The 13,044-nt window shown below is 56.9% G+C and overlaps 2 protein-coding genes across 2 annotated transcripts in view; both read left to right on the forward strand.

Annotated features, from left to right (window-relative positions):
• Window positions 1–1,110: 1,110 nt before the first annotated feature.
• On the forward strand, window positions 1,111–8,407 carry PKDREJ (polycystin family receptor for egg jelly). The gene is made up of 2 exons (XM_006108090.2): window positions 1,111–5,651; window positions 5,865–8,407. The coding sequence occupies exons 1-2, from the start codon at window positions 1,111–1,113 to the stop codon at window positions 8,146–8,148; spliced, it is 6,825 nt and encodes a 2,274-aa protein (XP_006108152.1). The 3' UTR covers window positions 8,149–8,407.
• Window positions 8,408–12,316: 3,909 nt separating this feature from the next.
• The window catches only part of CDPF1 (cysteine rich DPF motif domain containing 1), a 4,436-nt gene continuing 3,708 nt past the window's right edge, over window positions 12,317–13,044 (forward strand). The window contains exon 1 of the mRNA XM_023748735.1: window positions 12,317–12,326. Coding sequence (XP_023604503.1) covers window positions 12,317–12,326 — 10 coding nt within the window. The remainder of the gene's footprint in view (window positions 12,327–13,044) is intronic.

A 13,044-nucleotide genomic window follows, 5' to 3' on the forward strand; every position in this document is an offset into this window, starting at 1 on the left:
CCGCGTGCGAAACGCCGAAGCTGACAGACTGGAGGCTGAGCTGGAGGGTTTCACGGCCCTACCAGGAGGGACCAACGCCGCCGCAGCTGATAGAAGTTCAGGAAGACTGCGCTTGGGGGGTAGGGGGTAATGTGGGGATAAGGACACATATGTAATAACTTCATCAATAAAAATATTTTTAAAGAAAGACTTCGCTCATACAAGCACCCGGCTCGCAATGGCGTTTCCGGAACATTCCCCAGCAACAGCAGAACACACATTTTCACGTGCACACGGAACATGCAGGCGGACAGACCCACCACGGGCTCTCAAGCTGCCTCCACCAACGTGAGGAATAACACATCACACAGAACATACTCTCTGACCACAGCGGAACCCAGTTAGAAATCAATGCCCAGACGAGTTCCACAGACACTCCCAATGCGGGGAAATTAAACAGCGCACTTTTAACTCATGGCTCCAACCCAAACCGGGGAACTTAAAGACACTTTTAATGGAACTATAAAATACAACACCTGCGGGTGGGGGAGCAGTGTTTGGAAGGAAACTCAGAGCAGTAAACACTTCTTTCTATTCGCCAGGAGAGAGATTAAAATGAAAGACTCGGGGTTTCACATTTAAAAAGTAGAAAAAAAGAATGGCTGGTGTTGCTCAGTGGGTAGAGCATCCGCCTGTGGACCGAAGGGTCCAGGTTCGATTCCGGTCGGGGCGCAGGCCCAGGTTGCGGGCTCGATCCCCAGGGGCGGGTGTGCAGGAGGCAGCCGATCCATGATCCTCTTTCATCATGGATGTTTCTGTCTCTCCCTTTCCCTTCCTCTCTGAAATCAATAGAAAAAGAAAAGCAAAGTAAGAAACCCCAAGTCCGCCCTCCTTGGGTGCTCACCGTCCCTGGTCCCCACTGTCCCGTTGTCCTGGCGGCGGGGGTCCTGCCAAGGGGCCGTCTCAGTGGGTCAAGACAGGAGGCCACCTGAATCCCGCAATCCGCCCCCCCCACCTGTGACCCCGTGACCCCGCGGCCCCGTGACCCCGCGGCCCGTGCTCGGCTGGCAGTTGGCGCACCCGTTGCCGCGCCTCCGCCGTCGCCGCGTCTCGCAGCTCCCGGCGGACACCATGCGGCCGGCGCTGCTCCTCCTGCTCCTGGGCCTGGGCCTGCGCTGTGGCGGCCTCCCACCGCCCACCGCCACTCGCGGGGCCCCGGCCGGCGTCCCCATCCGGGCTCCTGGAGCGCCTGCCGCGGCCCCTGGCGGCTCACCCCCGGCCTGGCCCCGCCTCCCGCCTCCCGGACAGGCGGCCGCGCTGCGCTCCTTCGCTGGTGCCCGGGGCCTCCATCCGCTCCGCGGCCATGCTCGCCTCGGCCTGCGGCCACGCGTGGCCCTCGGCGGCGGCGTCCTGAGTGGAAGTGGCCGTGGCCTCTGCTCCTCCCGCGGCCCCGCGTGGCGGCCGCGCTGGCACTGCCTCCACGTGCGAGTCCTGCTCCGCGCGCTCCGTGCCCGCCGCGCAGCGCCCACCCGCGTGGACCCGCACCTGCTGGCGCGCGGGGGCCAGCGCTCCCTGCGGAGGCTCGCCCCGCTGCGCGGCTTGCTCCGGCCTCGGGAACGGACCTTGCACCTCGGGCTGGTCAGCCCCACGGACGCCTCCTCAGCCTCCAGGGGCCTTCACCCCGACGCGGGCTTCGAGGCCCAAACCAAGTGTCCGACAGACGTCAACTCGGGCAGTTGGCCAGCTGGGGAGTCCGCCGAGTCCTGCCGGCTCTTGAGACAGGGGACTTGCAGCATCAAGAAGTTGCAGATCAACAGGAAACCGGGCCTGCCCGCTGTGCTGCTGACCAGGAGGATGGACATCTCCCTAAAAGCCACCCTTCAGTACGACTGCCCGGTGGCTCACACCACTCAGCCTAACTGGAAGGTCTTCTCTGTGCCCTCTTTGCGCCACCAGCCGGACTGGACGAAACCTCTGGTGGTGCCCGGCTTCCAGTTAGGGAACGATCCAACAGTCATGCACATCCCCAAGAAAACGTTATCTTTGGGGGTGTACGTGTTCAATTTCACAGTGATCCTGGTCCCCTCCTTGCCACAAGCGGCGGTGGTCAAAGGCTCAGATAGCGTCTACGTCTCGATCCTTAGTGACTTTCTGCAGGCGGTTCTTCTTGGGGACGTCAACATGACAATTAAGTTCACAGACCAGCTGGTTCTGGACGGATCAACGTCCGTGGACCCAGATGTAGACGACCCTTTAGAGGGAGTCCAGTTCTCCTGGTTCTGCACCACAAATTCCAAGAACTACAACGGAGACAAAATAAACGTGATAAGCAAGGAAGTTTGCCTCCCAAAGCAGGTGGATCTCCAGCTGACCTGGGCCTCTGACCCTGTACTGACAATGTCCCCAGAAACACTTAGAGGGGGCCACGTGTATTTTTTCAGAATGGTGATACAGAAGGCTCCCAGATCCGCATATTCTGATAAAAGGGTCCGCGTGCTCCAAGCACGGGCACCGAAAGCAAGTATTTCGTGTATTGAAAACTGTGGCAGGATTTTGGTTCTATCAGATCGGTTCTCTCTGTCTCTAAATTGCCCCGATTGTGCCAGAAGCCGGGAAGTGTACAAGTGGTCCATCCTGCGGACTTCAGGGGGTGAGGTCGCATTTGACTGGTTGGGGCAAACTTCAACAGGGAGGGACAGCGATTCTTTGTCTATAAAAGCTTTTGCTTTTAGGAATTTTTCTGAAGCTCAGTTCTGGATTGTTTTAGATCTAGCAACTTGGGGTGGAGTGAACTTGAGCCTCATGCGTTCCTTTACTGTTAACTATGCCCCTGCAATTGGAGATTGCAAAATTAATCCAACTAGTGGGATTGCCTTTTTTACTAAGTTTGTTGTCCAGTGTAATAATTTTAAGGATCAGAACATCCCTCTGACATATAAAATGATCGTGTCTGATTTGTACGATGGCTTTGGCGAAATCAGTTCTTTAACAGAGAACACCTTGGGGCCCATCCTGTATGTGGGCAACGATCCCAGATGCCCCCCTTCCTTTCTCCCCGTCGGTGGGGGGGACAGTCATTACTCCTTGAAGGTCTTTGTCCAGGTGTATGACGCTCTGAAAGCTTTTTCTCAGGTGACTTTTTACGTCACTGTACAAGCTCCTACCGGCCAAGCCTCCCCCCAGGCCATACTGACTCAGTTAGTCAATTTCACCGCGGGACAAAATTCAGAGATCTCTACTTTGCTTCAAAAGCAGGAGTTTTTGTTCGCTGGTTACTTAATGTACGTAGTGGCCTCCGTTCTGAACAGCATGAAACCCGAACCAGCCCTGCAGGCGGACAAAGCCTGGCTCCGGGAACACCTGGTCAACCAGTCTTCCCTCCTCCCCATGAACACCCTGATGGAAATTAACCAGGTGGTCACGGTGTTTGCCAAATTAACCCAGAGAACGTCTGAATTTCCTCAGGTTGCTCGGCAATCTGCCACAGAGAGGATTTGGCAAGCAAATCAAGCCTTCCTGCAGCATCAGCAGAAAGCCAAAAACTTGCACTCTGAGCAGATAGAGACCATGAGCACCGGGATCTTAACAAGCGTGTCGAACATCCTTAAAATGACCGATCCTCACATAATTTTTGTCGACCCTTTCCGGGTCATACAGTCTCTAGCAGACACGATCCTGGCCGGCAAAGTGCCGGATGACGAGAGCACCGTGATAAGCTCCGCCAGCTTTACCATGTACGCCAGCAAGCTGGAAAAGGGGGCTGTTTCCAACAACATCTTGGGCAACGAGAGACACTGTCGAAATTGTTTCCAACCAACACTAAATGTGAGCAGCATTCCTCGTCTGCCTGCCAATGCTCCTGTTTCTGTGGTGTTTTGTGAGTTTGCAGACGACCCCTTCCCTTGGTTAAATTACCAGGACAGCCTTGCGGCAGATGTGGTTGGATTCAGATTGACGGGAATCTCGGCCAACGGTGACGAGCTGGAGCTCACCCCGGATGTAGCGGACGTGTACGTCAGCAGGAGGAACCTGAGCTCTGCAGCTTTCAACCTCACCGTGGGCCCCGACCACGAGCCTGATAACGCTGATGAGTCCTCGAGGATGACGACGGGGGCGTTCCGCTTCGAAGTGGACAGCCGTGCGGTGCGGGAGCTGCTGGTTCACATCGTGACGGAGGTGACCGTGCAGTTCACTGTGCTGGTGTACGCCGGCGGGCAGATCACCCCCTCCGCCTTGGTCGCCACCTTCCTTGTGCCCCACGGTATCCCTCCCATTGCCAACCAGAGCGGCCTGTTCGACCTGGCCTGTGCAGTGAGCGTGCCCCGCCTGGTCTGCCTCCCGCTGTCCCTGCTACAGGTCATAGCTCAGCGGGGCCACTCGCCCGAGTGTGTCATCATCATGGTTCTGAAGGCACCTCATTTTGTCTTGCAGCCCAGTGACAAGCTGGTGAGGATTTCTCTTTTCAGTGTCCGCTGCCTGGACATGTACGGGGTCCAGAGCGACTGGACAGAAGACACCTGTGTCCTCGGGGAGAAGACCACCTGGGACCGAGTGCACTGTGTCTGCAGGAAGGCCAGGCGGGCCCGGCGGCAGCTGGCCAACGTTCCCTTGCACTTCCGCTACTTGACAGCCAAGGTGATCGTGCCCCCTAACCCTGTGGATCTACGGTTAGAGGTCATCAAGAATGTCACCCAGAACCCCGTGACACTCTTCGTCGTCCTTTTCATTCTGGTCACGTACATCGTCCTAGCTTTCTGGGCCTTGCACAGAGACGAAACAGACCAGTACCTTCGGGACCACGCCATAGTCCTCCCTGATAACGACCCTTACGATAACATATGTTACCTCGTCACTGTTTTCACAGGAAGCCGTTGTGGGTCCGGCACCAGGGCCAATGTTTTTGTCCAACTTATGGGGACACAGGGCACCAGCGATGTGCATTGTTTAAGTCACCCACATTTTAAAACTCTCTACCGGGGAAGCGTCCACACTTTCCTCCTAACGACCAGAAGGGACTTGGGGGACATTCAGTCCATCCGCGTGTGGCACAACAACGAGGGCCATGCCCCCGGCTGGTACTTAAGTCGAATCAAAGTGGAGAACCTGTTCAGCAGGCACATCTGGCTGTTCATGTGTCGCGAGTGGCTTTCTATCGAGACCTCTTTGGACAGAACGTTTCCCGTCACCGACCCCAATACGCCACTGCAGAGAATGGACTTCTTGCTCATCGATGCGACGGACAACCTGGGGAAGAATCACCTGTGGTTCTCCGTGTTTGCCGGCGTCATTTCCCGCGGCTTCAATCGGCTGCAGCGGCTGTCCTGCTGCCTGGCCATGCTGCTGTCCACCCTCCTGTGCAACATCATGTTCTTCAACCTGGACACGGAGAAGCAAGACAAACAAGACCAAGGGAACCGATATGTCAGATCGATGATCATCGGCTTGGAGAGCGTCATGATCACCCTCCCGGTGCAGGTCATAATCACGGGGCTGTTCACCTACTCCCAGCGGAGACCGCAGGCGACCCTGGACCAGGTGACGCCTCAGGAGTACCCCGAGGTGGCAGAGGAGAGCGGCCACTGGGAGGAGCGGCTGGAGAGGTGGCACGCCCAGGAGACGGCCACAGAGGCACGCTCCCAAGAGGCGCGTGCCCAGGAGGCGCGATCCCAGAAGTCACGCTCCCAGAAGACACGCTCCCAGAGGGTGCGCTCCCAAGAGGCGCATGCCCAGGAGATGGCCACAGAGGCGCGCTCCCAAGAGGCGCGTGGCCAGGAGGCGCGATCCCAGAAGTCACGCTCCCAGAAGGCGCGCTCCCAAGAGCCACGTGCGCAGGAGGCGCGATCCCAGAAGGCGAGCGCCCACAAGGCCCAGCAGTCCCTCACCAGGAAGCTCACGGGACGCCATAAGTCTCTTTCCAAGAGGACGTCCAAAGCAGGGCACTCACTTAGGAAAAAAGACAGCAAGGGCCCACACCCCCCCGACGCCAACGCCAACGCCAACAAGGAAAACATGAACAGCAGTCCCCAGGTGCCCTCCGCACAGCCGCCGCCCCCGCCCCAAGACCAAGAACCACGCGATCCATTTGCACCCCCGCCCCCGCCCACGAAGCCCAGGACCACCCTGCCTGGGTGGTCGAAGTGGATCGCGTGGTTCTTGGTCTTCGCCACTTCAGGGGTGTCCTCGTTCTTCATTGTGTTTTACGGCCTGACCTACGGCTATGAGAAGTCAATTGAGTGGCTCTTTGCATCGCTCTCTTCCTTCTGCGAGTCCGTTTTCCTGGTGCAGCCGTCGAAAATTATCCTCTTGACAGGCATGCGAACCAACAGGCTCAAGTACTGCAAAAACCTCTCCTGGGTCAGCAACTATCGCTACACCGAGATCCAGCTGCAGGACCTCAGGCTGCGTCCCGAGGAGATGCACCAGCGGCACCAGGACCTCACCCGCCTCCGAGGCAGCAGCATGTACCAGCCTCTCACGCAAGACGAAGTCGGGATATTCAGAAGGAAGAGGGCGCTCAAGAGGCGAGCTCTGCTGTTCCTGGGTCACTTCCTCACTCACTGCATCTTTCTAGCCCTTCTGCTGGGCCTCGTCGCCCTCCTCCGCCGCACGGACAGCTTCCGCTACAACCAGTTCATCCGCAGCCGCTTCTCTGTGGATCTTGCTACGGTCACCAAGCTGGATGACATCTACCCGTGGCTCCACAGCGCGCTGCTGCCTTTGTTCCACAACGACCTCCACCCCACGTTTCTTCCCGACAGCTCCTCCAAAATCCTCGGCCTCCCACTGCTGAGGCAGGTGAGGGCCACGCCTGGCCCCAAGGCCTGTCGGCCGGCCAAGCGCTTTCCGCCCAACAGCATCGAAGGAGAGATTCGCTGCCATCCCGAGTACGGGGCCGACCCAGAGGACACCAGCGACCACCCCGGCTTCTGGAAGAAAGTTGCTAAGCGGGAGGCAGACAAGAACACCAACGGGTTTACCTATAAGCCTCCGGAGGAGAGGTGGGTGTACTACTCCTACGGACTTCTCCACACCTACGGGTCGGGGGGGTATGTTTTCTATTTCTTCCCAGACCAGCAGCAGTTTAATTCCACGCTGAGGCTCAGGGACCTCCAGAGCGGCCGCTGGCTGGACGAGAAGACGTGGGCTGTGATCCTGGAGCTGACCACGCTGAACGCGGACGCGGGGCTGCTCGGCAGCACTTCCGTCCTGTTCGAGGTCTCTCAGTTAGGGGTCGTGAACGCGAGCATATCCGTGCACTCCTTCTCACTGGTGGATCTGAACAGAGACACGTCGGCAGAGGTCTACCTGTACGTGGCCATTCTCGTGTTTTTCGTGGCCTACGTCGTGTACGAGGGCTACGTCATCACGCAGAATGGGGCCTCCTACCTGGCCAATCCGAACAACTTGTTCAACTTGGCACTCAAGTGCACCCTTGCCGTGCTGATTGTGCTGTTTCTCAGGAAATACTTCTTGGCCACTGGCATCATTCAGTTCTACTCATCGAACCCCGTGGATTTCATTCCCTTTCACGCCGTTGCACAAGTGGACCGCACCCTGGGGATCGTTTTGGGCCTCCTGCTGTTTCTGACCATTCTGAAGACCCTCAGGTATTTCAGGTTCTTTTACCACGTGCGCCTGGCTGAGAGGGTCCTCCAGACCGCCCTGCCTGGCATCTGCCACGTGGCGCTCCTGGTGTTCGTGTATTTCTTTCTGTTCGTGGCTTTTGGCCACCTGGTGTTCGGTCAGCACGAGTGGGGCTACAGCACCTTGATCCGCGCCACGCAGACAGTCTTCTCCTACTGCACGGCAGCCCTCCGGAACGCGGAGTTTTCCAGCAACAGGGCCCTCGGGGTCCTGCTCCTCGCGGCGTTTGTGCTGCTGCTGATCTGCGTATTGATCCACTTGTTTGCGGCTGTGATCCTCTCTGCCTACAAGGCCCTGAGGCAGCCCGTGTACGAGGAACCTTCGGGCGAAGCGGAAGCCATCGCCTACCTGTGCGGCAAGCTCAGGACGGTGTTTGGCTTCCTGTGCTGCCAACCCAAGGCCCAAGAGCAGCGGGAGCTCTTCGTGGACATGCTCTATGGGAAGCCGGAGAGGCGCAGCAGCCACTACCTGGGGCTGAAGACCAGGAACATCAACGAGAAGAAGATGGTGTACCTGGTGGTGTGACCGGGACAGTTTCCGGGCTGCAGGCAAGGCTCTCCCGCCTGATGTTCAGTTTAGGGGCTCCGTCATGCTGTCTGCCTGTGTCCTGCACAACGCACACCCCCACATTTGCTAGGGTTCCCACTCTCAGTCGCCACTTTTAGGAACGTGACAGGAGGAGTATAGCACACACCCGGGGCGGGGGGTGGTGGTGCCAGACATCCTGGGATGAGCTCCCTATAGGGGCACTGAGGGTCTTTGGAGCCCATAGCAGTTTAGAGGGTTAGAGACCCAGGTTTGGGGGAGGGAGCTAAAGATCTCCCGCACCCCCCACACACACCTCGCTGGGAGTTCTTTTCACAGATCAGAGCTTCCTGACCCTTGTCCCCTGCAGCCCCCACATTCCAGCTGGGCCAGGGCCGGAGGGGCCTGTGGGGAGTTCTGGATGCGCCCTGAGTTTGCCATGCAGGGATGAGGAGGGTGGTCAGAAGTCTGAAGCTTCCCATCGACTCCCTAAGGCTCCTTCAAATTAAATGTAAAACAATAATATTTCCTGGCCATGAGACAGTTTCCGTTAGACAACAAGGGGCACGTGTGGGCTCACTCTGAGCGGAGGCACCTGTTCTGTGTGTTGTACACCCAGGGTCTGGGCCTTCTGTTGTCTACGGCCTGGTGGATGGTTATTGAACAATAAAGAAAATGTGGTTTGTTTCAGAGAAATGCCTGGCAGCGGTTGTATTTCCCTCAGAAGCACGTTCCTTTGTGTAGATCCTGTATCAGAATTAAGTGTGACTTCCGGGAGGCGTGCAGGGGCTTCTGCACGAGGCACCTACACGGCTCCTGCCCTGGAAGTCAGCCTGTGGGCGCTGGGTCCCAGGTGTTCCTCACTCGCCAGGCGGCCCTGCAACCCTGGCAGGCACCTAGGAGCTCCCAGGGGCTCCTCCTGGGGGACTGCCTGAGAGCCTGGGGCGGCTGCGGTCTTCTCTGCCAGGTAAGAAACAGAGAGGTTCAGTGGCCCCAGCACGGCTCTTCACACGGTTAAGGTCACAGGTCAGATCTGGGTTTTCTAAGTGCCCTTTGGGGAGGTCACGGGGTTCACACTGCCCACTGCTTCTGACTGCAGGGCATGTTTGTAGTTAGCGCCTCTCTTAGCCACCTGACTTTGGACCAGGTTGAAAGACAGAGTGACGGTGGGGGAGGGGCAAACGACTCTTTACTGATGGGGGCCAGCTTCACTCTCTGAGATGCCCTTGCCCACTGAGCTGCAGGATGAGGGAGGTTCGGCCCCAGGTGAGGGTCATGCAGGGCCGGCCCCTCTGAGAGGCTTCTGACACTGATGGCCTCTCTCCGGGCGCTCCGGAGGCCTTGGGGGCACACTAGTTGGCCTCCCTTCCCAGGAAGACAGCTCCAGGGGTGGGAGGACCCTCCTGCCCAAGTCAGCATAGTGACTCTGGACTCGGAGGTGTGCCACAGGAGAGGGAGTTACAGGGTCACAAACACAGGCCCAAGCGGACAGTCCTGCTGCGGAGTCCCTGGGGGTCCAGGAATGGGGCTGGTCCCAGCATGTGGTGTGAGTGAGGACCAGGATGGCGGCGGAGGTGCTGTGAGGTTTCCAGGCAAAGTCCAGCAGTGGCCGGGCCTTCCACGCCCTGGGAGAGCAGAGCAGAGGGGCCCCTGGTCAGGGAGAGCCAGGGCCAGTACTTCTTGTCCTTTAGAAACAGACGTGGAATTAGAGCTTTATCAGGGAAACGGGGACCAGGGACACAAATCAAAACTCTGAAGGCCATTTTCACAGGACGTGGCGACAATTTCTAAGAGTCTTCCGGGACTCCCCTTTTCCTGTCGTATTTCCGGGAAGAGGGTAGGTATATTCCAGAACACGTTGTCCACAGCTCTAAACCAACTCCTTCCCAAGTCTGTATGGCACAAGAACACAAGACATATTCCCAATTCAGCCCCCTCTGAACACGTCTGACATGCAGAGCGCTCCCTGTGGCTCAGGGAGCCGAGCCGTGCCCTTCATCTGCGTTAATGACGAAGACTTGCTTTAAGGCCTGCTTCTGTGTGTCATACTGTTAGACATTTAGAAACTACACAACACTGAAGGCCCTTTATCCACTGGCAACAGACACAGTAGGTCCTCAAATAACATTGTTCTGCCCAACGTCATGTTGTTATAACATTGATGAGAAGAAAAAGAAATCAATTCCAATTCTGGCGGGGGGGCCCCTGTGCGAAGTGTGTGTGCCCCCAGGCTGGGTGGGTTTTCTCATTTCCTCCCAGGGCCGAAAATGTGCCTGGTAGGCGCCCTGGCCTGTCTCACCTGTCCCAGGCACAGTGAGTGTGGGTGAGCGTGACCGATATTCATGGTTCAACTCTAAACCTAAAGCTTCAAGGGTTTTATGGACCATTCAAGTTGCTACTCAGCAGAGTGAAGTTTCTTCCAAGTGCAATAATTAAGAACTAGCGACAAACTATGACTCAGGAGAGGCTGTGTCACTTGGCGCCTCGCGGGACTGGAGGCCAGGAGTGAGGTGGGAGGTCCCGCAGCAGGGTGAGGAGAGCCTGGGAGCTGGAGGATGGAGGGGCCCAGGTCACCCAGGGCTTCGCAGGCCACTCGGGTTCCGGAGTAGCGTGGTGACATGGCGCAAGCGCACACGGCTTCACAAAGGTCCAGGTAACACCAGGGCTCGCGCAGAACCCATCACTCAGTTGCCTTACGGGGCGCACTCGGCCCTGCCTGCCGACAGGGTGCAGGAAGCTTGCGCGCTCAGACCAGGTCGCTCAGCCTTCGGCACGTGGTCAGCGGCGTTGGACCTCCGCGCAGTCAGGTTATTTGCCAGCCATGCCCCGGCGGCCTCGACTCTGCGGAACCCGGTGGAAAGCTCGGGAAGAAGCCGAGAACAGTAGAGCAGCCAGACCGCAGGCCAAGTAGGCGTCCCCGGGCCGGAGGAAGGCCAGGCCGCCCCCAAAAGCCAGGGACCGAAAGGACACAGCGGCGGCGGAAGTTCAACCAAAGCGCCCTCCCGCGCTGCGCATGCGCCCGGGCTCCTGGGACGGGGAGAGGAACCGCGCACGCGCTGTGGGCGGTCATGGAACAGGGGCGGGGCCAGACTGCGCAGGCGCTGTGGACAGTCATGGGGCGGGGCGGAGCCGCGCAGGCGCCGTGGGCAATAGGGGGCGGGGCCGGGCGGGGCCGCGCAGGCGCTGTGGGCGGGGGCCGCAGGTGGCGGCGGAGGTGAGTGGAGCCGCTGGGCGGCGTGGCGGGGGCGTGCGAGGCGTTGGCTGCGTCCTGCCCAGCGCCTGTTGCTCGCCCGCCGACCTCGGCCCCTTGGCGGAGGTCCCCGGGGTTCCGAGTGCCAGTGGTCGGAGTCGCTGCCCCGCGGCGCCAGGGACGGGACTCCCGGAGATCTAGGGAAAGGCCACGGGGTGACGTCGGAGCCCGGGGCTCAGAGCCCCCGAGGCCGGTCCTGGACGTGCGGGGCCCTCCGGACACGGAGAGGGGCATTTTAGGAAACACGAGGAAAAGTCAAATGAAGAGGTTAGGAATAAACAGCAGCAGGGACGAAGGATGCCTTCAGAGGGCACGTCCAAGGGTGGTGGAGCCGGGTCCCCACGGGCCAAGGAATAAAAAATGAATGGACTGGATCACAGACCCCCGGAAGGCCCCGCGCTGAAACGGAGAAGGAGCGAAAGCAACGGGCCCAGAGGAGCGGGGCAAGCCCCACACACAGGGACCCCAAACTGGACACACACCAACAGCGGCAGCTCCATGATGCAAAGGAAATGCATTTTAGCAAACACTGCCTTTATAATTCTTCAAAGTGTGTGTGTACATTTTGGGGGGACACCTTACAATAGCACTTGGAACCCCAACAGAAGAGGGAGAAAGAACAGGGCTATCACGGTTAAGACTTTCCCAAAAATAATGGAAGTTACCAAAACACAGGCCAAAGACTGCAAAGCAGGATAAAAAACTTTAAAAGAAAAAAAAAAAAATATATATATATATATATAATTGTTATTATTATTATTATTTTTTTCAAACTGCTGAAAGCCAAAGACAAAACATCTCCAAGGCGGCCAGAGGGAAACTCCATAGGCAGATGTGGGGGAGCCATCCTGGTGGAGGGAACAGCAAGAGCAGGGGCAGCTGAAGGTTAGTAGTGAGCCTGGTGTGTGAGGGGCCGTGATGGGGAAAGGTAATCCCCGTCTTACAGGGTCTCCACTGTCAAGGAAGGGAGTTCGTTCTGTAGTCAGTAGGGGAGCCCCTTGGGTTGGATGCACCACTCAGAGTCTTGAATTTAGTGAAATCCTGCTGAGTTTTGTCATACTTTTTACACATCTGTTGAAATGATGTATGCTGTTTTTTATACATCTTTGGAAATGATGAGTACTGTGTTTTTTTTTCCTGTTACTATGACAAGTTCCCTTCGTTGGCTTCCGAGTGTTAAACCAACCTTGCATTCCTTGAGTCTAGTGGAATTGAATCCACTCAGGCATGATGCATTAGGCTTCCTATATGTTATTAGTGAATTCAGTTTGCTAGTATGTTGCTAAATATTTTTGTATCTGAGTTCATGAAGGATGTTGGTCTGTAGTTTTTGTGTAATTGCTTTGTCTGGTTAACGGTATCAAGGCAATCCTGGCAGTTTTGGCGTCCATGTAATACTGGCCTCATAAAATCACCGAGAAAGTGTTTCTTCCTTTGCATTCTGAAATAATTTCTATATGTTGGTACTGTTTCTCCTTTAAATGTTTAACAATTTGAGGTTAAGCCATTTTAGCATGATTTTTTTTGGGGGGGGAGGTTATTTCAGTTGTTAGGAAAAATTTAAATTATGAAATTTCTGAATAGATATAGAGCTATTCAGGTTTTCTGTTTCTATTTGAGTCACTTTTGATAATTGGTAGGTTTCT

The sequence above is a fragment of the Myotis lucifugus genome, unplaced genomic scaffold, assembly GCF_000147115.1.
Source record: "Myotis lucifugus unplaced genomic scaffold, Myoluc2.0 scaffold_1745, whole genome shotgun sequence".
Classification (NCBI taxonomy): Eukaryota; Metazoa; Chordata; class Mammalia; order Chiroptera; family Vespertilionidae; genus Myotis; species Myotis lucifugus.

Bases quoted from the DNA above. Each gene is read 5' to 3' on its own strand.
- PKDREJ (XM_006108090.2), top strand. From the start codon at position 1,111: ATGCGGCCGGCGCTGCTCCTCCTGCTCCTGGGCCTGGGCCTGCGCTGT. The intron at 5,652-5,864 runs GTCACGCTCCCA...GTCCCTCACCAG, and splicing joins CAGGAGGCGCGATCCCAGAA to GAAGCTCACGGGACGCCATA.